The sequence below is a fragment of the Maylandia zebra genome, linkage group LG1 (genome assembly GCF_041146795.1).
Source record: "Maylandia zebra isolate NMK-2024a linkage group LG1, Mzebra_GT3a, whole genome shotgun sequence".
Lineage (NCBI taxonomy): Eukaryota > Metazoa > Chordata > Actinopteri > Cichliformes > Cichlidae > Maylandia > Maylandia zebra.
The window spans coordinates 15,829,123-15,855,323 of record NC_135167.1 but is presented as its reverse complement, the minus strand read 5'-3'; the positions used below and the strand labels follow the sequence as shown (position 1 = coordinate 15,855,323).

At 40.3% G+C, this 26,201-nt stretch overlaps 1 protein-coding gene across 1 annotated transcript in view; it reads right to left on the bottom strand.

Moving 5' to 3' along the window:
• LOC101487496 (CUB and sushi domain-containing protein 1) overlaps positions 1-14,532 on the bottom strand; it is a 457,578-nt gene extending 443,046 nt beyond the window's left edge. The window contains exon 1 of the mRNA XM_024803309.2: positions 14,070-14,532. Within this exon, the coding sequence (XP_024659077.2) occupies positions 14,070-14,205 (136 nt within the window). The 5' untranslated portion in view covers positions 14,206-14,532. The remainder of the gene's footprint in view (positions 1-14,069) is intronic.
• Positions 14,533-26,201: the final 11,669 nt, after the last annotated feature.

The window sequence follows — 26,201 nt, the reverse complement described above, 5'->3', positions numbered from 1 at the left end:
AGGAAGGCTGAGCCAATATATACACAAAACAAGGGAAGTTAAACAGGAGGGGAACTAAACACATATAAACCTAAATGCAGAGAAACTAGGCATCAAAATTTTATGGGAAACTAAACAAGATGCAGACTCAAAAACTAAAAGCACTAAAAGCTTCAAGGCTACAACTATAAAAGTGAACAACTGAGCACATAAAGAACCCAAGGAGCAAAAAATTAAATGCAAAACTCAAAGAACAGACTAAACACATGCAGAGGATAAAGGGGAGGGATAATAAACAAAACAGCAGAAAGAGTGTATACAACCCTACATTTCAAAAAGAGCGAAACTCAAACATGAATCATACTCAAAAGAAAGAGGGACCATGAACTCGCTAAACCCTAAACCCAGGGACCGTGATAGAAGTGCCCGTAATATTTCTCTGGTATGTTACAACACATTCATAGTAGCTACATCACATAAACCATGCATTCTAATCCCAGTGCACTTTCTCAGACGCTACATCTGTCCTTTGATGCTGCAGCTATATCAGCAACTGAAAGATAATGGCTCCTTTTCAGAGACCTACAACAGGAGGCTGGAGAGGTGGTGGAAGCACAGTTTGCAGGGTTATCAGTCAGGACTGTGGTTCATGTCCCATTGGGACCTTGTGGGTGTTTTTTTCCCTACATACTTTGAATTTCATTTTAGGCATGTTTAGGATGTAAAAGCTACTTTGTTGGTTATGTTTAGGAAAAAAAACATGATTTGGGTTAAAACAAGCCCCTTCACAGGAGTAACACTCCATGTTGACAAGTGAAGAAAGTTGGAGCCAAGAACTCTTATGCCATAACCCAGTTGTGTGTAAATGAGCACCAGCAGTTTTGACGAAACGGCCCTAATTGACACCCCGGGGATGAAGACGGTCTGGCATGAAACTGTTCTACAGTAATTACTCTAAAACTATTACAATACTGGGCTGTATAGAAGTTGAGCCTTACAATTTAATATCATAACGAGCCACTGTACTTTATTTTAGTCTCCTCACTGTAATCATTACCAAGGATTTGACGATATCTTAAAGAACTTGCATCTAATAACACATCATTAGATATATATCATGACACAAACATTCAGAGTCAGCTCATCATAGCTGGCTGTAATTGTAAAGTGCTTAGTATTCTGCAGTGTGGCCACAGCTAACCCTGGTCCGAATCCGGGTCACGGCATTGTGAAACAGTGTCACGGCAGATGAGCTTCATTTAACCCAGCCACTGGGCCACAAGCCAGTACACTCCTAGTGCTGGTCCCAAGCCCAGATACATGGAGAGTGTTACACCAGGAAGGGCATCTGGTAAAAACTTTTCACCAAGTCAAACTTCCAGATCATCAAGAATGGGGTTTCCGTACTGAGTTAGATGGAGGCATATTATCTGTTACTGTGAGCCCTAAAGGAAGCAGCCAGAAATCGACAAGCATTAATTTTCGCATTAATTTTAAAATACTCCTCTATACATTTAAGGCTATTCATTCTCTCTCCACATCATACATCTCTGATTTGGTACAGATCTCCATCCCATCCTGGTGCCTCAGATCCTCCTCTTCTCTCCTTCTTTCTGTTCCTTCCTTTCATCTTATTACCATGGGGGGCAGGGCTGTTAGTCACTCTGCCCTTCGACTTTGGAATTCCCTTCCCCCTGACCTCAGAAACATCACTTCATTCCCCCTTTTTAAGTCCACCCTCAAAACCCACCTCTTCAAGATAGCCTACTCTAGATTACTTCTCCATGCCCTTAAACTTTCTTTTATTATTGTGTTTATTTCCTGCTTTTATGCCTGTCTTATTTGCTCTGTACAGTGTTCTTGGGTGTTTTGAAAGGCGCTTTTAAATAAAATGTATTATTATTATTAGTAGTAGTTAAGTAGTATTTGCAGTCCACAGTACAGTAGCTCCTGTGTCATTACTGAACTTATGTTGCTTAATGTTATTAATGGCTGGTTAAAGCAAGCTGGAACTGTGGAGCTTAAAAACCATTCATGTAAAAAGTAAACTTGAAATGTCTACGACTGAATTTATTTTAATTTCATGAACCAATTTAAAAAATAAGTTCAGTTATGACCCAAACACTTTCCAAATAATGTTCTTAATGTGAGATGTAACAAAGCACTAAAATTCCACAATCCACTAACTATCTAGCTCCTCTATTCCTTGTAGAGCTGATGCACCCTCTTCCAGTGATAACAAGTCCTTATGGCAATTATCCATCTGAATCAGTGTGTTCACTTCATTAAAATATTCCTTTTGTCTGATAGAAAACCTTTAATTAATCTTACTTAATAAACATCTGGACAACCACGCTTAAGCATAACACTGGTTACTTAGCTCGGGTGTTCCATTGCTAACTTAAACTAAATACTCTTCCTCAGCTGTGTAAAGACAGGAAACCACGTCACACATCCAAAACGATCAGATCTAATCACAACACCATCCATCCACCCATCTTTATGTATAAAGCACCTTAAAAGCTGACACAACGTTTATGCATTGGAACTATATGATAAAAATACAAAAGATATAAATAAAAAACACAATTTAAGAAAGTCAAATAATTAAAAGAACAAGTAAAAGAAAAAGTAACACACAAGTGAAACAGGCATCACAGCACTTTATTACAAAACTAAATTTAGGATATGAACTCACACATTATTGGTCAAATGAGTCTTGAAACTGTTCATAGCATCAGCAAGTGTCTCCTGCTACAATACTTTCACCTGCTTGATGACTCAACATTCAAGTGTGACGCAGCTCAAAGAAAGTATGGTATTACATCCTTTTATGCAGTAGCCTACTTTTCCCTTAAAGGCATCAACATTTACAGTATTCGTCTATATTTATCATGAACTGTACATTCAGGGATTCAGTGGTAATGGTTAACGATAAGCTAATGGTTAAGTTGAGGGCCCGGGGTCCCCACAAATACAGGAGTACACGGTGTGTGTGTGCATGTGTCTGTATGTGTGTAGCTGATATTGCTACAGTTGGAGTCTTGGAGCATTTTACAACCTTCCCTTTATTATTTCCTTATCACACTGCTTAAGGCCTTCCCTCCTCCTCCTATTTCCCCTCTCCTCATTCAACCATTTTCTCCTTAACCCCCTCCCTGCTTTCCTCACTCACTCTTTTCCTCCCACTCTTTTCCATTTTTCTGCACTTCCCCACTCCTCTCTTTGCCTTTCCTCTCCAGCTGACAGGGCAATAATACTCAGTTTACACTTTCGGATGTCAGCATAGCATGAAAACCTCAGAACATCAGTCGTAAGCCTTTTTAATCTTTTTCTTAACCTGAACTGAGAAATTGTTTCCAATGTTTCCACAGTGCTACCAGTTTAATTTGATTCAATTTTGTTTTATTTGATTCAACGACATTTTTGGTGGCTGCAATCCTGCAATTTCCTTCAAGGATGGCGCAAGGAAGCATTGGTAATAAAGCACTTTGTGGTGGTTAATTGAAACAAATAAAATCTAAATTTAACAAGCAACAATTAAACAGCCATTATGTGCTAAGAACTTGGTTTGGCCTTTGGACTCTGGAAACTTATTTCAACCCTTGTTTTCTGGTATTTAAGCACAGTTAAGAGGTCTTGCCTTTGCTCTCTCTCTCCACCGGCTTTCTCTTCTCTCCTGCTCTGCTGTTACAAAGATAACAAATCAGCAATTGCGCCAGTCAGTCACATAGCCTGCCTGTAACACAACCAATCAACCAGCAAGTCAGTCAGTCAGTTTACAAGCAGTTCATCATTTAGTCAGTAAATCAAACAGTCAGTCAGTAAGCCTTCTGGCCTGTTTCTCACCTCCTCCCTCACTCTTCCTCACCCACCGTCCCTCCTGCAGGGCCGTACTGCGGCATCCCACTGTATCGTGGGACCTTTTCAACAGTACCCCCTGTGATGTTCGTTTCCAGAAGCTAACATCTATTAAAAAAAACCTCCAAGCTTCTCTCCTCTCCTTTCAGAACTAGTTTCCAACCTCCCTTCTTCTACCTCCTCCGTCCTGTTCTCTTCGTGTACCACGGGACCATTTTTTGCTGCGTCCTCATGAAGTAGGTTCAACACTGCTAGCGACCATTACCAATCATTAAAAATGGATAGAATAAGAACGATGCTACTGGAGCAACGATAGCCTGTGGCTAGTGCATTTATTCTCAAATGCGCACACACACACACACACGCTGAGTGGAAAATGTCTAAACACAAGTTCACACACAAAGACGCAGGTTATCGATGCAAGCACACACAGAATTATTCAAAACACCTTCTTATCTACAGCTCCATAGTTTACATTTGCACGCTGTACTATTCCTGCGCTCATCTGCGCACGCAAACTTCCAGACGTAAGTGCATAAACACAAATTCCTTCACATGGGCGCACTCATAGAAGCAAATATAAACACTCGTGCAAGCTAACGTACATGCATAAACAAATTCAGAACTAACACATTCACTTCAACTCACAATACTAAACTAATATGACACACAGCTTGTACTGCTCTCGCATGGTTGCACTCAGAAAAGCTGTATACACCAAATGATGTCTAAACACGGTGGCACATGCATTCTTTTAGCTTACACACGGACATTTACACACAAAAGGGCACTCAAGTAGAAAGTAATCCCCTCACTGATCCCCCTAACACACGCGGCTCTAACCCTAACTAAGCATTTTTCTCTTCAAGGCAAAGACAAACACTTTCGCACACGGACGCTTTATTCTTCAAAACATTTCATCCTCTGCACACTTTTTAAATTTTCACAGAGAATGATACTGCAACACTCAGCGACCCTGTTAATGTGACTGACAGCGGCATTAAAACACTGGACTTTTCAGTAGATGAGTGGGGTACAGATAATTTGAGGAAAAAACAAGGGACGACAGGGAGATGGGAGGTGGTTGTCAGGAAGAGAGGAACACAGAGACAGAGACACTAATAAACAATCTGAACCCTTTGCCAACCTGGAGAGTAATTATCACTGTGGCTCTATGTCGTTCCCCGTGTGGGCCGTGTGTGTGTGTGTGTGTACGTGTGCGTGTGTGTCTCACTGTCTCGCTCTCTCCCTAAAATCACATTAATGGATGAAAGTGGCTTCTGCTGCTGCTGACTCGTCGCTTTGAAATGGAAATGTAACTCATTGGCTCCATATGTAGAATGCACATCCACACACACTCATAAATACCCGACACACGCGCAACCACCCCACACACACGCACATACACACACACGGAGTGTAGGTACGCTCTCCCAGTGTCAAACATGCACACACTTTGCCCTTAAACCATGGAACTAAGTGAGAGAAAAAACTGAAATAACACTAATGTAACATTAACAGACACATTAGCCTGTTTAATGTTAGCCTGCTAGCCAGCTATTAGCCTACAGCTTATAGAAAATGTCACGCTAACAGAGAGGCAAAGCGGAAATAATAAAACAGCAAACGTGCCGCACTGACAGACCCATTAGCCTTTAAATTCATCGTGTGGCTTCACCAGACCAGCAGATTCGAAGCTGCAGGGTATACACGATTGACACTCATTCGATATGAGATAGTTATTCAAACTCGTGCCTTTGAGTAAATCACTGAATTCAGACCAGTTCTTACCAGCTCACCCTGCACTGTCATCAAAAAGTGATTCTCCCTACCTGGTTTAGTAATTACCATATTACTTTTATCTGGGTTATTTAAGTTTCATAGCTATGGGGAATCGTGCAGTGAGGAATAGTTTACACAGACCAGCTAAGGAACTAGATGAAAAAACCCTCAGCATCCCAGTTCAAGGAGTGCTGATGCTGTGCCGGAGGATCAGGGCTGCAGAAGGCACAAAAAAAGAACTTCTCAATCTCATTTGGTAACACGCACTTTAACACTTAGAGCACATCTTTTGTGGGAATGCGTCACTCAACTAAAAACATTTCCTAAATTGCCCTTGCATTTGTGAAAAGAAGTTTGTTCATTTCTAGAAGAAGCATGAAGAATGAAGCAGCCAATGTGGCGGACTGCTATTTGAGCCGCCGCTACCAGCATGCATTGCACGGCCACTAATGGGACAAATGAACGGGAAGCAGTGGAAATTATGAACTTTACTGGAATTGGTTAAAAAATGTACCATAGCTGTTGATGTACTGAATAATCTGTCAAATTAAATTTGGATATTAGTTTTCATGGGTGTCTTGTAGTCACGCCGACAGATCTTTCATTATGAACTCCATTTGAGAGGTTCATTTCATGCTTATTTTTAGAGCTGGCTGGCTGAGTAATCCTGTGTTATGAAATAACCCTCAGCTCCCACCACAGCGAGGCGTCTGCACCACAAGGTGCAGGAAAACAGCAATAAACTGCTGTGCCAAATGTGGCTGCATTAAAAACTCCGCAGCAGCCGAATGCAAAGTTTAAGACATGATGCAAATTGAGGGTGTCATAGTTTGTTGCAGCTGATAGCTATATGATGTATCTGGGGTTTTAATGGCATGCAGCAGAACTTTATTTAGATTTATTTCATTTATTCAGGCAAAACACTATTAAAAAGATGAATTGAGTGGTCTCTGTTACTCAGCATTACCATTAACATGGTGGTTCTGAAGAAGAGCTTAAAAACTACACTAGACATGACATTTATCCTTGCATACAAATGGGTGGTAAAACACAACTGGGCGACCAATGCAACACCACTTTTATAGTACTCATAATTTTGAGGTCTGTCAAGCCATTCCATATGATATACACATGGGCTTTTATTTCCCTTTTTTCATGCTGTCCTCTCAGATTTTAAATGACAGATAGATGTGAGATTCTGCTGTGTGTGATGCAGTATTTACTGCTAGCATGAAATATTTGAGTCCAGTCATTAATATCAACAGATTTCAGAGCCCTGTGTGACCGTGCCTTTAGGTCAGTTTGGCGGATTTCCCTTCGCATCCAAGTTATAAATTCACGGCAGACATGGTTATGATGTCATTACTTAATGCTAGACATTACTAGCCGAGCAGCACAAGATGGAAAAGTCATTCCTGATTAATTGCGTCTGCTGGGGAATACATTTTCATTTTCTCTTTCACTTTGTCTCCCCCTGCATAGCATAGCACCGCCTCCTGTTCCTCTCTGTTCCAATCTCTCACACACTTGTTCTGCTCTCTGCTTTTTCCTTAACTTATCTCTCTCTCTCTCTGTCTTCATATGCATTCTCATTTCCACTCTTAGTCTTTCTCTCACTGCCCTCTCCCCCCTGTATTAGTGTACTGTATGTAGGCCATGGCTCTGTTAAAAGTTCTGTCATTTGAACACTATAAAGACAGATTACTTGCTCGTTTTGCTCAAACCAGGATGGATTGCTAAAAAGGAAAGACTTTTTCTTTCCAACATAACAAGGATAATGGCCCATATATATTTAACATCTATTGTGTATGTTAGCCAATAATTAACTGTTGTGACCCAGTAGCGCCTTCTATTGTTTTTCCCTTTATATGTTCTACACGCACATAAATATGCATATTTAAATTTCAGATTTCAGTATTTGTTACATCTCTCTGTATGCCTCACTCTCTCTCACACACACGCCACCTCGTTCCTCTCCACTGAAGTGTGTACTCAGTAGTTAACTGTATTGAAGCGTGTGTGTGTGTGTGTGTGTGTGTGTGTGTGTGTGTGTGTGTGTGTGTGTGTGTGTGTGTGTGTGTGTGTGTGTGTGTGCATTCTCTGGTCTCTCCGGACATCTAGAAGGACTCTTAAGTACCTGAAAATCATCAGCACTCAATGAGTTGTCTCACTCTGTCTGTTGCAGGTGCACCGACACGTAAAGGGTCTCTTCTGCAGTGTCTCAAGCTCAGATTATTTGAAATGTGTGTTAGTGTAACTGAGGGGAATCAATTACAAAACAAACACCAGAGAACACCTGAACACGTGTGTGTGTGTGTGTGTGTGTGTGTGTGTGTGTGTGTGTGTGTGTGTGTGTGTGTGTGTGTGTGTGTGTGTGTGTAGCTTTTTATTATTTATTACGCAAGCATAGTGGGATGTAATAATTGTTCCAGTACTTCTCTTGCAAATGAAGCAGTAAATTATAAAGATATGCATGCAAATGTACAATACAAACTCCTGTCACGAGCGAAAACAGTGCATCTCATGGAAATTGTTACATTTTTACATAAACAAACCTCTGATCATTTTTGGATAGTGTCTATGAATAAATTCAGTATGTGCAAAGCAGCAGCACGTAAAACTACCATTTTATTTTTATGTTATTACAAATTTCATTTATTTTCATAATTCAGTGACTGGAATCTTCAGCAGGACCAACTGCAACTACAAAGCAATGTGCAACAAACAAATTGCTTCACATGTGGGTGGAGCTTTAAAAATGTCTTAGGTGGTAGCAGGTGGAAGCTGACCTATTCAAACCTCTGACATCCAGGGTCTGGTGTTCTCTTGATGTGCTACTTTAAGGCCTTCAGAAAAGATGGTTCAACATCCAAGGGAAGAAATAAAATAATAAATCCTTTCATTGTGCAAGAAATCACAGGAAACCCCAGTGAGTGGAAAATAAAATTTGAAGTCTCTCGGAAGGGGATGCACAAATTTACCTGAAAGGTGGGTGTGTCAGGAAAAAGCACATGCTGCCCACACGCATCATTAAAGCAAAGCTATAGATTCCTGGCACAGGCAAAGACTAGTGCCCCCACTTATAATAAAGTTTCACATGCACAGAATGGGGCCTGATAGAGATATATGCAACATCCCATCCATAAAGATAAACTTAAAAGAACAATGTGCTCACTTGTGTGACTCATTATCACAAACATTTAGGAGAAAGGGAAATTTGATAATGCATATAGTGAGGTCATAAATTCAAGAGTGACTGTAAAAAATATTGAATCACTTTACCTATAATGATCTGTCAACTCATACATTTAATTTTACTGCAGATCACTTAATCCAAGTGATAAAGTGAATCCAAGCATATCTCACTTGGATTCACTTTATCACTAGCATTAAAACCAGCAGAGTTATTATTTGTGGGCAGCACGGTGGTGTGGTGGTTAGTCCTTCAAAAAACCAACAGTGCGTAACCTGGTGGGGATGACAGTTTGTACAGTTTGAATGCTGATCAGTTGGAAAGTGGACCAGAACAGGAAAGGGAGTAGGAAGGAGTTCACCAAGTACTGAGAGAAGTAAGGGGGAAAAAAATAAAAAAATAGTATGAAAGGCACAGATTTTATATAGTATACTATACATGTTCAATTCAATCTTATTCATAGAGCACCAAACCACAGCAGACCTCAAATTGCTTTATATTGAAAATAAAGCCCATACAAGAATACAGGAAAAACAAAAAACAATCAAATTAACCCCTCTCAGCAAGCACTTGGTGATAGTGGGAAGGAAAAACTCCCTTTTGACAGGAAGAGACCTCAGGGAGGGGCAGCTCTCTGCCACAAACGGTTGGAATTTATGACCAATTATTCTCAGAAAATCATTACGTTCTATATGCTCATTATCACTCGTGGCAATAATATGAGCCACTGTCACTGTAACAGTTTAATTTTCAATAAATATCTCAGAGTGGGGAAACTATACGCTTGTTTTGGCAAGTTGTTAAGTGACCAGTTTGATAGATGCAAATATATAAGTACAGCAACAAGTCATCCATATTAACGGATAATGGATGCAGTAAATAAATGGAGGAATAGCATCTATTGACATTACTGAAATGCGCTGAACATTTATGGTTGTGAACTGTGATTAAAAAAGCCAACAGGTGTATGTACACATGGTTTTATAAATCTGATTAATGTATGACGCAGACCATTTTCAGTTTTTGTGTGCTTGTATACATCTGATATGGCTTCCACACAGGATTTTATAAATTAAGTCACTGGACCTTGAAATAATGTGTTCTGAACAGATGAATCAAAGGTGTTTGTTTAGCCACAGTAACAGAGCAAAGCTTTTCAGGAGAAGAAGTGATGGAAAACTGTAATGGAAATATTTGTCAGATTACAGTACATACAAGAAAACCCTCAAATATCTTTCAGCTTAAGAGTGGACACAAATCCAGAGAGCCGATGTCAGGAACTGGTGGACAAAGCAGCAAAAAGAAGTTATTTCGATTACAGAGGACAATAGCTTCTGAAGCCATGAGTGTACCTACTTTTCCACACAGACTAAATTACATCGATTCATATTTTTGCTAAATAAATAATTGAAAAAGCAATGTTTTTCTTGATGGGTTGTTTTATTACTTTTATTCAGACTGTTTCAAATCATTTCTTATCCAAGTATATCAAAAAGCCAAAATTTGGTAGGGTGGTGCTTAGTTTTTTTATAATGAACAGCACAAGCACAGAGACACAAGCTCAGAGCATTTCAACTCTACTGGATTTCAATATATAACCTTTGATTTTGCATTCGTCCTAAAAGGGAAACCTACTTTCCAGGCAAAATAAGTAACAATTTATTTTAACTCACTGTATTTATCAATCATAGGCAGAAGACAAATGCTTATATTTAAACACTTTAAAATAGCTTTATATAAACAATTGAAAAATGTAACTTCTCAATTTCTCCTACACAGTCGTATTCCATTATGCCAACATTTCATATATTAACACACTCCTTCCATTTACATGCATCATAAATGCATGTGATAAACATTACAAACATTAGTTTCACTTATTTAACTATTCCGCACATCTTTATGTCATACCCTTATGCCTCAGTAATGAGATAACAGGTGGTTGCATATGGAGAGAAATCATTAGCCAGGGCTGACACCTGAGCAAAATTTATTCACTGAAGATGATGTAGGCCATGAATGAAAGATTTAGGAACAGCTAAGTAAGTGGACCTTGCTTTAGAAACATTTACCACAAGCACGTCCGTGTCCCCAAGGTTAAAAAATAAAGAACTCCATGCTCAAGTCTTCTAAAATACTGTTAACATCATATTAAATGGCGTCTGACATATACACCCACTTCTTCTTTCACATTTTCTCATGCTTTCTGGATTTTCACTGCAAGAGGTTTCACACTTTTTCTATACATCTAATTCCCTCGGTTTGCTGTTTCTAAAGTGAATGTGGATTGTGCAGATAGCTCTATTTTAATTAGCTACCTTCTCACAGTATATGTGTGTGTGTGTGTGTGTGTGTGTGTGTGTGTGTGTGTGTGTGTGTGTGTGTGTGTGTGTGTGTGTGTGTGTGTGTGTGTGTCTCCATTTGTGCATTTCCCGTGTGGGATATTAGTATGCCAAGCAGGGGGACAGACAGCTAGTTCCAATATCTTGTTGTTTGGCATTGATTCAATGTCAGCTAATTGTCACCGTGCGCATATACTTTCATTTGTGTGTCTGAGTGTGGATGTGTCAGTACGTGTATTTGGGGCTAAATGTCCTGATAAACATTAAAAAGCTTCAAAAAACACAGACATTTAACCAGTTCTCACTTTGAAAGGGGAGCAGAAATAAGTCACTGGAATGTCCTATGTGTCGGAGTCTGCGTGTGTGTGTCGGCGTGTGTGTCGGTGTGTGTGTGTGCTCCTTTAAGAGTATAAGTGTGTGCGCGAGTGATTAAACAAGTGCTTCATAGTCCCAGTGGGAGTCTAAAATGAAGTTCTCAGACATGTTATTCTCAGTAGTGTGTGCGTGTGTGCGTGTGTTTGTGAGAGTGTGCCAAAAATGTCTTTTGTACAGTCCCCTGTAGAGTGTCGTTAACAATATATCAATTATATAAGCAGTAGCTGGGTTTTATGGGAATTATCATCACAGTTGGACATTTGGACGTTTCTTGGCTATAACAACCTGTTGATGAAAAGGCTGAGTTTATTTTTTATTTATCTTTATTCCTGCTTGAGCTTCTGATGAAGGAAACGTAACTTGGCGAGTGAATGTAATGTAATGACAGTGAATAATTAAACTGGACATTTCGCAAAAAAAGATGTGGCTTCCAATAAACACAATGTTGATACACAGTTAGAATAATATTTATTTTATTTAATCATTAACTGATGTTCTTCAAATGCAAATTTCGATGTTCAAATTTAATCTTACTGACAGACTAAACCTAATAATGAGAATGTATTTATAGAATATTTCGGCCAGTTAAAAGTTGCTTTGATCTCGACTATATTTGTTAAAAAAAATTGAGCCTGCTAGCAAAAACAACTACAACAATAATAATTGTGATAATAATCATAATAAATAGGAGTCGTGAATACAAGAATAAATTATGGGGCAATTATGAGTAGAACACCAAATATCACTGAATGACAGGGACTGAGATTCTAGGTAACATTTTCCTAAATTACTTTGAAAATATAATAATGAAACAAATCACAAGCATCATAAAAAGCTTGAGGACTATTTAAAGAAACATGTTCTTCACCTGGGCTTTTTTTTTCTTTCAGCTGCAGTCATATCTGACTTTTTATGATATTTTTACATGACATTTCCAGACAATCAATTATTAGTTGTGTTGGAATTTAAAGTGCGACATCACATTTAAAAGGGTGGCAACCATCTGGGGTTTGAGGTTTGACGAAATAAATTATTGCCACCCCTCCGTCTGTCTTTCCAGATGTCTGTATGCCCTTTAATTTTCTCATTGTATTTCTGTGTGATTAACTCTTCAGCAACCAAAAGGCTTCATTGAGTCTATCATGTAACGCTTTCTTTAAATTGAGTAACATAATCAAAGAGAGATGCAGAGATGTAGAGACTTCAAGGATGATAAACACGGCATCAAACGCACAGACACGCACAGATCGGGACGAAAGATAAATCACAGGTGATAATCATAAACAGCTTAAAAACACATCCATCATATTTATCAACATACACAAATCGCACGCTGTCTTACATTTACTCAAATCGCTTTTTATTCTGGGTTGATGGCCTGTGTTTATGGCAGAATACAGATGGATAAACATACAACCACCAAAACACACACGCACACACCCTCAATATAATGCACAGTATTAAACATCCAGAGCAGATCAGAGTTAAGGGAAAACACAGCTTACACAAGAACAAAACAAGCTTACTTGCACACATATACATTTATCAAGAATTCTAGCACAGCTGGAGATCTACATCAGAGGGGGGAAGATCTGATGGGTCCATGCGTGAGAAGGGGAGTTTGGGAACAAAATACAGAGAGGACCAGCACCGAGGAAGAGAGGGAGGAGAAGCATACACAGAGAAGCTATTGATGACCTGAGTAACAGAGAAACGAATGTTAACACTTTTTTCTGTCTTCATCTATCTGTGGCACCAGGAAACTCTTGGCCACAGCCCCCCTCCCCCCAAATAAAAAGAGACATGCTGGGCTGCTGACATGAAGCATCAATCCCCTGTTATACCATCAGACTCCACGGCCTTTGAGAAAACTGCTCCTCTGTGTGAGTTCGACTCCACAAAATCACGTTCAACTATGAGCATGGGATTTCCCCTCTTCATGCCCTCCACATGAAAATCTCTCTCTGGTTATTCGTAGACTGTAAACTGAGTTGGTTGCTGAGCTGTGTCACCAAACAGGACTTTTAACTGCTTCAAATGCAAAATTTTAGTCACTTCATTTACTTAGAGGAGGTTATCTGGACAGCACAGAGGCCTGAAAACGAGCATGCCTACACTCCCCAGATGAAATATTGTGTCCAACTTGGCCGCTGCACGCTCTCTTCTCTCACGCGCACACGCACTCTCTTAACTCCCCGTGCTTGCATATAGGATATAGCTCTCACTCCCTCTTTTACAGTCTCTCTGTCCATCTTAGTATCTCAAACACGCACGCACAAAAAGGACGCATGCACGCAATGCCCGGAGCTGAGAGCGTGCGCGCACGCACGCACACGCGAAACTCTCCTGCACACACTCACACCAACGCTGTCTGCAGCAGCGAAACTGCATGCATTACCTTTCTGTCCCTCACTCTCGCCTGCGCGCGCACACGCAAAGTCCAACCTGCGAACACTGTGATCCTCCGGCACACGCGCGCGCATATGCATGCCTGCGCACGCAAACACGCAGGCGATTTGAAAACCTCCAAAACTCACCCTTGGACGAGGAGAAATCCCCCAAGAGAAGCCCCAGCAGGAGGAGAAGCGGGAGGTCGCGTCTCAGCCTTCCCGTTTTCTTCACGTTCAGCCTCCTCCACATCAGCAGCATCTCTGGCGTTCCTAAATCCGTCATTTTGCTATTAAATAAATCCAAGCTGGCTTAATTTTAAAGCCCTCTCCCCACCTTGCCGCTCTACTTGACTGAAGGAAGCGGAGGGGGGTAAAAGAGGACGGCCGCCCCCCTCCTCCTTATTCTTTCGTTTTTATATATTAAAAAAAAATACCCGAAGATCAATCACGAATATCCCCCACACACATGTCCATGTTAACGTTTGGACAGGACAACCGGTGACGGGTTGATGGTCTGAGATCGGGCAACACGCCGCTGGTGTGAGCTGTCATAGCAGAGACCGGAGGACCGGAGGAGAGAGACAGAGAGATGAAGAGATTTAGGGAAAGAGAGGAGAGAGATGGTCGGTAGGTCCGCACAGCACAGCGAGCGAGCGACGACTGAGAAAGGGGGGAGAGAGAGGGGGAGAGCGAGAGAGAGCATGGGAGAGAGAGGCAGAGTAAGAGTACGACAGACGGGTTAGTTGAGGAAGTAAAAGAGAGACGGTAAAAGTGGGTGATTGTGGAGGAGGAGGGGAGGAAGGAAAGATGAAGAAAGAACGAGCCACTGGAAACGGAAGAAAGGAGGTAAGCAGGTGAAGAGAGGGATGAGGGGATGAGAGGAAAGGGGGAAGCAAGTAAAGAAAGAGGGAAAGTAATGGAAAAAGAAGGGGAAAGGTTTGAAGGAGAGAGGATAGACTGGCAGGAAAGAGGTGGCGGACAGAAATTTCAGGAAAATTGAAGTGTGGAAGAAAGCGTGAAAAGGGAAAAACGGAGGATAAAAGCACAATGACGGAACAGAGCTGGAGCAAGAAATAAAGGAAGTCATAAGAGAAGGCGAGAAGGAAAAGGAATTAAAGGAAGGACAGAAAGAGAAGTGTGAATAAAATGATTGGAGAACTGTAGAGGTCTGGCGAGCAGAAGTCAGGAGAGAGGGGAAAACAGAGAAGAATTGGAGGATAAGAGTGACAGGGGGTGAAAGAGAAGGAGGCCAAAGAAAAGATGGTGTTGGGGGGTGGCTGGGTAGAGGAATTTAGAGAGGAGGGAGGCATAATAGATGCAGGAAGTGAGAAAGAGTGGGAGGAAAAAAAGACAAGACAAGTAAAGATGGATTTTAGCAAATGGAGGGAGAAGAAAGATCAGACAGAAAGACAGAGAAACGAAAAGACAAGTGAAGAGGAAAGGGAAAGGAAGGTGACACAGATTTTAAAAAAAGGACAGGTTGGGGAAGAGGAAACAAAGCAGGAAAGGTAAGTTAAAGAGCCAAGTGGGGTTAAATAGCCAATAAGACTTAAGTGAAGGAAGGGGATTGGAAATGTGGGCAGGCTGAGGAAAGACACAAGCAATATAAAGACAGAGTTGAAGTGACGGTTGCTCAAGGAAAGCTGACAGGAATGGGGGGAAAAAGAAGTTTTAAAAATGAGACGCTGATGTAGAGCTGTTAAAGAAAACTGAAAAACTAAAAACGACTGTTAGGGAGGAATAAAGGGGGAGAGTGGTGGCGCTAAAGAGAGGTAATGCTCTTGGCCGGCCTACCAAAGTCACACACACACATGAAAATACCTGCTGCATATTTTCAATCACATTTCCAGACTATGTGCTTCCAGACTATGAGAAGGTCACCCGATGTTAAACTCACAAAAAATAATTTCACTCTACTTCTTGTTAATCAGTCTCAGTGTCGCATTAAACACCACTCTGATCCTCTCATCTTTAAGAGTGAATGTGTGTATGGTGTGTGTACCCCAAATGGAGCCACGAGCCAGTTATTGATCCCCGGTCCCCGGTGGCATGTACAGAGGATCAGACTAACAAGATTACAACGCTCCAAACACGACGTGGCGACTTAGCCCGCTGAGCCACAGACACGACCAACACACGGGAACATTTGAAGGCAAATGCACGTCACTCCAAATTTGTCCCATTACAGTATTTCACAGCAGGTGTCACCCAATACTTTCACACTATGAAAAGAGAAGCTTGTGAGTGGGTTTCCCAAAGTAAATGCACTGAAAACTGACATAGCTTTAGTGACATCACTCAGTTTTCTTAGAGATTTTCTGGGATTCAGATGAATTGTGGCAGCTATGAAGCCAATCACCCACTAAGGCCTTAAGATGTTCTTAATGGCATCCTCTATAAGAAGGGTTCTGTTTTTTTTGTAAATATATTACATTATGTTTGTTTTTGTGGATTATTTCTTGTGATTATTGCTGTTGTTCACATTTGCCGGGGAAAAAAAGTTGTGCCAAATAAAATATGTGGATCCACCCACTGTGGTGAACCCTTGCAAATAAGGGAGCAGCCAAATAAGCTTTGATTTTATGCTGTCGGTTATCTTGAAACAGTCAGTAAGGGATAATTCACCCAAGTCAGGAACAGAGATCCATAAACAAATCTAGTAAGGAACATTTTATTGCTAATAAATGTGTATTAGCGATTAATCAGTAAGCAACTTGTGCATCTAGCTGCTAAATAATTTAAAAAACAACTGAATTCAAACTAATCCTCATTTTGCTGTAGGCCCCCAGAGCAACTCCCGTGGGTCCTTTGACCACATGCTACAGGGATTTGTCGGCTACGGCAGCTTGTTGTCTGCTTCTTCAGATATTTTTCATAATGCATTTTGTCCTGTCTGACACAAACGCTGCATTCCTTCCTGTACAGACAGTGAACCACCTAAACACTGACATCACATCCTGTGTGTGCATATCTGCATGCCAGAATCATGTGCTTTCACACGGGTTTATACAGTACGTGCGTGCTCGGCTGTTGTGCTACATGCTTTAGTGAGTGTGTTTCAGTGAGTGGATGTGTGTGTGTGGGTTGAGCTATTTCACAGCATTACTGTGAGTCATCCATCAAGCTGGTAGCTCTCTGTGCATTGGGCTAGTTTAGTCATTTTATATATATTTATAAAAACATTTTTTACATCCACTAGTGGGAGGCTTCATAACAGCATACGCTCCTAAAAAGACTGTCATTTTCAACCTTGACAAGAGGGTCGTTTGACACAAACACACATCTTCTGCTGCACTTCAACCAACAGGCAGACACAGAGAGGCAAAAAGGCAGATCTGAAATACAGACAGACAGACAGAAAGACAGAGAGATACATAGAAAGACAAACACACAGATGAATAGATGGGCACTAAGGATACCATCAGCACCATGCACCATTCAGCACTATGGAGAGCTCCTGTTTATAGCTCAGTGTAGTCAGGCTGCCATCTGCTGCTGAAAATTAAACTGCAGGAGAAAATGACTAGAGAGCAGAGGGAAAGTGCAAGCCACTGAAGTTTAAGTGCAGATACGCAGCTGAATATGAACCTGTGCAGAATGAATCAGTCAGGTCTACGATGGCCATCACTTTCACTCCAACTGGGTTCAAATCTGAGATATTTCTAATCTCAGAGACACAGAAGTTACTGTTGGAACATGTTTTTCCATCAATGAAAGAAATCAAGGATCATAGAATCCCACATTTTACCGCTCTGAAGGATACCTCTCATTTTAAAAGCTTTAATGGGGCCAAGGCTGTAATTATGGTTACAGCAGTAATGCAGTTGGGCATGTGGTGCAGCCAAGAATAAACAGGATCAAGTTGGAGATTTGACTCGAGAGCTTTATGGCTGTAGGTTTAGAACAAAAAGCATAAACGCTTTCTCTACAAACACATTTGCACTAACAGCTAATTAAACCACTGAAGGTCTCGCGTTTATTTATTTTACTGTGAACTAACAAAAGAGGAGAAAAACAGGTCCCCTCATTTGTCCTATGAGGAGCTGCTAACCTGTGAGTCAGAGTAGAAATGAACTGCATTTCAAACTAATGTCTCGCTGATGTTATCTGCAAACACACACACAAAAGAAGAAAATATCACCTCTCACTGCAGATGTATTCATTGCTCCTTTATTTTTGACCTCATTATGCAAAAACTCAAAGAACATCTAGATCTAAACTGCATTCTTCTTTAATGACTCTTTAAAAAAAAAAAGGATTGGTTGCTTTGATAATTGTGTTTGCAACTTTTCGTATGAGGTCTGCCAGTTTTTCCACCGTATTCATCTATTTTAAAATAGCACACATTATTGTTTTTCCTCTTACATTAGATGTTAAAAAAGGAGGTGCATCTACTCAAGCTCAGACAGGGGTAAATATGCACTAACTTTACAAAGACAGGGCGGCTGCTCACTGTAGTAATGATAACATACATGGATAATTACAGCATGGAACATAAAGAGTAGGCACTAATCAAAGGCACAAGCATTGTTTTTACAATCACTTCCTTTAAAGTTCCCAGAGGCACAAAGCCTGTATTTCCACTGGAGACCTTTGTTTTCTGCTCTTCTCTTCTTCAGTGGCAAAGAAGCACTGTTGTGTCTCCAGCAGCTTTAGAGTTTAGCAGGGTTTTTGAGCTCAGACCACAGAGGGCCAGAAGTTGAAATATTTCAACTTTTGGTAAAACAGCACTCCACTTCAAATGGGTCTTCGAAAGTCTCTGAGCAACAGCAGGAGCCACAATCAGCACCAAAATCTGTTTAGAGCTGCTAGATGATTCACAGGATAACTGAGCATGAGTCAGTCAAATTTCATCACACAGTGTTTTCTTCCCTTTTGTGTTAAAAATGTCCCACGCATTAGATCAGTATTAACAGACAGACTCATAAAAGCATAAAGGTTTAACAATTAAATCTTTTTTCCCCAGTTAATAAATAGCGTGGTAAATTATATTTAAAATCAAGTGTTGCAACTGGACTAGTTTTCACTTTACATTCAGTCATACAGTCATCGCATCAGATCATCCTCTGCCAAAACAATAAAGAAATAAACTATTTACTTCAGACTTTAAAAAATCTTTTTATCCAACTAAATCTATCTTTTAAGAATGCTTTGAACATTTTTGACTATATTAGTAGAAGTACACCAAACATTCAATTTCATCAAGCAAAATAACCAAGGGAACAAAAAAAGCACTCTGAAGTACCCTTGATCAAACATTAGAAGACAGCGAGGGAGAGGTTTGGGGGGGCGTTCAGATCCTTCTGTAATCACCATCGAGCAGCTCAACAACAGAAAAGAAGTATCTGCTATTTATAGTCTTGTGTTCCAATTTTAACACTAGGTACATACTGTAGTTTTACATTTGTATCCTAACAACAGTACCTCCGTCAGGTAGCAGGTACTAGTTATAATTCATGTCTCTGCACCATAAGGGATGGATGGATGGATGGAAACATTACTGACGCAGAGTGGGATCATCTGCTCTGAATTTCCTTCAAGAACACCCAGAAGAACAATTCCTGGGCTTTGCAAATATGAGGTTTGAGCAACAGGTGGATGAGGATGTAAGCTGTAGAGGGACATTTGGCCTCACTGACATACATAGCCAAGCATAGCCACACGCTGAGCACTATCAAATTATGATGTTGTGTCTAATCATTTATCTTCTCGTCTAATAGTTTAGTATTTAAGAGACCAGCCGGTATCCAAGGCAACATCTTATTGCTACACGGTCACAAGATGGCAGGGTTATTTCTTCTACCTAAAACCATGCTAGGTCAACGCTACCCATCTTAGTGGGAATCTAAAACTGAAGAGTTTGGCTTTTTGATCAAGTGCTGTTTTAAAAAGTCCTGAATTCAAATTGGTTTGATTTGCAACAATATAAAAATGAGAAAAGGAAAAACTGGAGCAAAAAAAGAAACTGGAAACACTAAATGCTGACATTTTGGCATAAAGAATGAGTAGAAAGATAACCTTTTAAACAAATAACTGTTGACCTTAATTATGGGATGCTACCTGTCTTAGCACATAATGGCAGTTGTCATGGCATTTTCTTTTAGCCTGTAGACCAGAGACCTTTAAGTATGACTGAGGAGTTATTGTGTTTCCAAATCACAAATCACTGCATTTTAAATTGCGTTATTTTCACCTGATTTTGCTGTACAAGCGGGGCTGTGGGACCTATTTGCAATGGTTACCCAAATGTCAAAAGCACTACTGCAGCATGCCTATGTACCATTTTTAAAAGCCTTCTCCTATTATATTTAAATCACCCAGAGAAGCAGTAGGTACACACAGTGTGTCTTACTGAGGCAGGGTCAACAGAGGAGAACCTTAATTGACTCAACTTGAGTCCCCACAGGTTATGAAAACCAGCAAATTTTAATGAGCGCAGGTCCAAGGTGAGCCACTATATTTATTCAACTTGACGGCAAAAGTTTTAACGCATCTCATTCGTATGAGAAATATGGAACTACTTTGCAGTGCTCTGCCATACCCGAGTTGTCTTCAAGTATCTTCCCTATCAAATACAAGGCCCCATGTTCAGAGGATTGTGTGCTCTGTGCTGCTTATTCAGATCCGTCTGTATATGCCTCTGTGTGTGTGTGTGTGTGTGTGTGTGTGTGTGTGTGTGTGTGTGTGTGTGTGTGTGTGTGTGTGTGTGTGTGTGTGTAACTGTGAGCTAATAGAGAACACACCTGTTCTCCTAAGAGAACTAAAAGTCAAACACGAAGTCTTTTAGAGGGAATGACAGAAGAGGGGAGAGAATACAGAGCACAGGGAGGTGCCAAGACAGAAACATGAGCAGAGAAGAAAATCAAAAGAATTTTAGACAAAGATTAAGTAGGATGTTACACTAGAACAAATGAAGGAACTCAGAGGTCAGGAAACACAGACAACTGTGATGAGGGATTTAAGAAGAAGATCAGGTGAAAGTGGAAAAGGGGTCAAATTAAAAAGGAAAGTGTTAGAGGACAGGAGCTCTGCGGAAAGAGATAGCTGAAGAGAAGTTGCTGGTGATTCCAGCATATTCTCAACAAATGGCTTCCTGACTAAAACTTCAGCTCCATGTCTCCACTACTGCATTTCCTTTTTCTTCCAGCGATAAAATGAGTCCTTGGTGACTTATCAACCTTGAAGACACCTGCTGATTTTAAATAAGATATAAAATCCTTAATTAGCTAAAGGAAAAAAAGTTACTGCACCAAGATCGAAGTCCTGCTCTGGCACTCCATGTCAAATTATTTATGCCCTACAGGTTTCGTCTTTATCCAGGTTATTATTAATTGTTGGCTTGAAGGCGGCAATAATTAAAGTTGTAGCTTTAAGTGACTGAAAATGATGGCTAGGCATGAAATCTAAATGTATCTAGGGCTGATAAATAGATCAAATTTATAACACCAATCAATATGCACAATCCCTGAAGTAAAACTTGCATTATTAAAGGGTAGATTCATGCAGCGTCGGCAAATGGAAAGAACAGAAAACTTTGTATTATTGCAGCATACAAGCATTCGAGCATTACTTGCAGAGACAACCATAATGCATACCTACTCGTAATTGTGCGTAAATGTGGACATCTTGCTGAGTTGGTTATTATAGCTCTCAGAACATGTTGAAACATCACACTCTGATTTAATAATGTGAATATGAAACATTTTGTCATCAAAGGTCAGAAGGAAGATGGATAATATTAATCATCCTGTGAGTCCAAAAGAAACATTTCAGTTCAGTTCATTTTTATTTCAAACATTTCAAACATGTGCCTTCACAATCATTACAAAATATCATTCCATTATTTGTTTGAAAAGGAGTAGGCAGAACATAACATAATGATGAATTATTGAGTAACATTGCAGGACAGACAGGACAGAGGAACGCTGGCAGGGAATAGGGAATTATCTTGATTCGGATGAGGCCGCTATCCCAAAATAGGTCAGAGGGAAAAGTCCACCAAGGTGCAGCACAGGGCATATTAAAAGGAAGTGGAGGAATTTGGGTTAATTTGTAACTATGAACCAAACAGCCAGTGCTTTCTTGATGCTGTCACTAAGAGAGCATCTTTGAACTGACTCCACTGATAATGAACAGGAGAATGACTTCATCGACACCGTGGCATGAAGCTGTTGAGGGGAAATCGCCACATTTTCAGTTTCTGAGCTATTTGCACCAACACTGGGGAGAAAATGGAAAATAGGTGTAGCAACGCAGTAGAAAGGAACTTGTGAATTAGGATTCAACTGAGTTACTGAGGAGCGGGGGGTTGTTAGGTGGAGAGGGAGTGTGGGTGGGGAGAGTAAACAGATTGGGAGGAGGTGGTGATGATAATGATGAAAGCTGTGTGGTGAGCGTGCGGGCTGGTGGGAGGGGGAGTGGTAGGAAAACAGGAAAGAGATGGGGAGGGGGTGGTAATGATGATGGTAAGGGACGATGAGATGTGGTTAAATAAGAAATGATTCGCAAGATTAGGAGGGAAGGAGAGGAAGCAAGGAGCTTATGTGATGATGAGATTGGCTTAAACAAGGAGGTGGAGAGTGGAGAAAGTAGTCAGCTGAAGAGAAGCCACTGGAGAAATGGAGGGAAGGAGTTCGAGGGTGTGGAGGGATGAGAGGAGGATAGACAAGGTGTATGAATACACACAATGTGCTATTGACCGAAGGCTTTCCTTGTTAATTGCACATTCCCTGTGATTGCACTGTGAAATATGGTGCTGAATGAGAATAACTTTCTCTCGCTCTTTTTTTCAGACAGAGAAAGAGAGAGGGCGAGAGCAACAGGCATGAGTGAGACATGAGGGAAAAGACAAGGAGACAGAATATAGGAGCAAAAACGTCTGCAGCAATTTTAATGGCAATCAATCTACTAGCTGCTGCAACTCTTTACTCAAGACTGCAAATGTGGTGGCACTAGAGGAAAAGTCAGGGGGGGACTGTCTATCATCGTGATATATATCATCTGGGCACTGTGGAATAACGGCATCAAATGTCATCCATGCAGAACATGTTTATTTCACAGGAAAAAACTAATTTTAAAGATCCCTCGGATGCTCAAGTGGACATCGGAAACGCCTGTGCAAAAATTTCACAGGAATCCAGCCAACAGTTATTACAATAATTCAATGAGGAGTAAAGTGGAGTTCTAATATACAAAAATACTTTTTTTCAAAATGCAAATGAACCTTAAGAGCCAGTCCTGAATCTACATTCTTATCTCTCATTTACCTAGTTATTGCATATAAAAGAAAACACCAGCAAAACAGCATGTGCAAAGAGACTAATTGTTTACACAGGCAACAAAGATGCCTGGCAGTCTTAAACCTTTGCAAAACATTAAAAATTCATTTCTGAAACCCACAGAGAAAGGAAATCTGCAGATGTTTTCTGGATACAAGGCACTCACACTGTGCTGGGTTATATGAAATGGAGAAATCTATATTATGGTTTTGAAAAGATGAGTTGTATGAATCGTGTTACTTGGAATAACACCAAGTAGTTATGAAATTTGTTTTACCTATGTATCACATACATGGTTTAGACACCTACATATACCAACAATATAGAAGTCACACTTTGATCTTCCACATGTTTGATTTGGCTGGATCCCACAAACCTGACACAACCTGATACAAACCTCACCATTTATCCAGGCTTAGGACCGGAACTAGGTGTACACTGGACTGTGGCCCCCACATATTTACATGAGTACATCAGCAGGACCGCTCAGATTCAGAGGTTTGGAGACAGAGTTAAAGCGGCAACAGTGAAATAGTTTAGATGTAGTCTAGAAGAAGGATAGTACAAATATAGGACAGAGGATTCCGAAGCTTCAGATGCAGTGAAGAAGAATATGCATAAGAGGATGCTAGAGATAGGCTGAGACGGTACCAGATGAACTGCTGTGGCAACTCCTAGATGAAGTACACAAAAAAAGAAGAATTCATTCTTTGATCAGCCAGTTATGTATTGTGCAGGTCCTCTTTACGCTGCCAAAAAGGCTTAATTAACCTTCATTAATTGGAAGCAAAACCTTTAGTGTCTTTAGATGTTTACTAGGCATCAAAGTCTGCATGCTAGGACAAGGCCTTTGACTCTTTATGTTTTTTGATCCATTCTTGAATGACTTTTGTGGGTTTAGAAAAAAAAAAGTACAGGCTATCTGTCATTGTGGTGGATTAGAACGCTGAGGGTGGATCTACTTTGCCATGAAATAATTTACACGTGAGACTAAGTGTTTTCAGCATGATCATAACAAACTGTATAGCCTAACACTGACTGAGGGCTATACGGTTTCTTCTATCCAGTGAAACACAAAAGTGTTTCAAGTGTTACTGTTGACTTCCTATCAGCTTGAAACAGTCTAGACAAGCTCTTGTGACCTCTGGCATCTGCAAAGCATTTTAACCCTGAGCGGCGCCTCTCACTGGATATCGCCTCTTTTTCAGATCATTTTCTGCAAACTCTGTGCAGGAAAATCCCAGCAGATCCACAAGCCTATCTGATTCCAACAGCCCCGTTCAAAGTAACTTAAATCACCTTTCTTCCCCATTCTCACTTCATTCTACACTTCAGCAGGTCGTCTTGACCATGTCTACATGCCTAAATGCATGGAGTTGCTACTATGTGGTTGGCTGATTAGATATTTGCATTGATGAACAGTTGAACAGGTAGCAAAGCAGCCGGTAAGTGTGGCTGCAGCAGTCTTCCAGTGCAGAGGGAGTTCAAACTATGATATTTTTCACCTGCAGGTTCAGAAAGACCCACACTTAGACTTTTGATGACTTGGCTATTAAATTCTGGCTGAAATTATGCTATTATGAGAAAATATCTTCTCTAAATTAACCTCCCATGATAAATTTAATTGCAGTCAAGCAAACACTCAGCTTCAGTCCATTTACTTCATATTTGCCTGTTTAGGCACAGTGACAATGGTGTTTTACTGCCACTGCTCTAAGTGCGGAAAAAAATCATTCATCTGCTTCTTGTGCTGTGGCCATGAGAAGCGACTGTACGTTCTGTGCTTTTCTTCATTTTTCTTAGGTTGCCCTCATAAATGCAGACCTACTTGTTTAGATTGAGTTACTATTAAATACATGCCATTATTGCTTTTAAAACATGGCATTTAAAATGAGGGACAAAATAGCATTATGATCTCATTTTTATGACCCTGCTCGTCATAATGATGAACAACTAGAAAGTCTAGGGAACCCCTGGGTGGTGTGTGTCAAATTAACCTCCATATTAATGCTGGGAGTCAAGGTTTCCCATTGCAATATTAAAGAATGATCAATGGTTTTTCACTTCACCTGTTTTTTTATGTCGCTGCAGCTGTATTCTTCTCAAGAGACGGTGTAACCACCTGTCAGTGGTTTTAATGTTGTGACAGCTATGGGCACGTGGGCTTTATGAAAACTAAATCACTGCACAGCTGGAGAAACATGTTCTCAGGAGGAGTTCTGCACTAAATCTGCTCAAACCCGTACTGTCACATCAGATCAACACAAACTGAATAAAATAGATCAGTATTCAACATATCACACGAAATAAAAATAAAATAAAGTATTTCGGCGAACGTAGATTGTGAAAGGTGGGATGAGATGAGACAGAAAACAAATCTCGAAACAAAAACATCATTTTGTTCCCCTTTTATTAGCAGAGGAAATATTGCTGCACCTGTTTTATTGGTTGGTGACAAATGACATGTAATGCATCTGACTACATGCTTTATAAGGAGATATATATAAGTGAACACAGGTGTTTCACAGTAAATCCATACTATAATTACCCAAACAATCACTGGCTTTGTGAAACATCTGCCTCCAAAAGTATTCATCATTTATAAACACCAGGTGTTCTCCATTGCAGAAAGCAATTTACACAATTCATAATAACCCCAGTATGTTTTCACTGCCTTACCTACTGATTTCTTTATATTCCACCCTTATGTACCGCTATTGAATTAGAAAACTCTAACACCCTGCATATAATGTTGACTATGATATGATCTTTATGCAATGCAGATGCACACATCCTGAATTGATGTACAAAATAACATTTTTTCTAACAGCACAAAGGGCTTTAACATGTTGAAAGCAACAAACATCAGGTCCTTCTTCTTCTCCTTCCCTTTAAAGGTAAGTTAAGGGGAAAACTATTGCAAGGTGACCCAGCATTAACAGCCAGTGGAAAATATTTGACCCCTATTAAGAAGTATCTGACCAAACTCCAGATGCTCTTC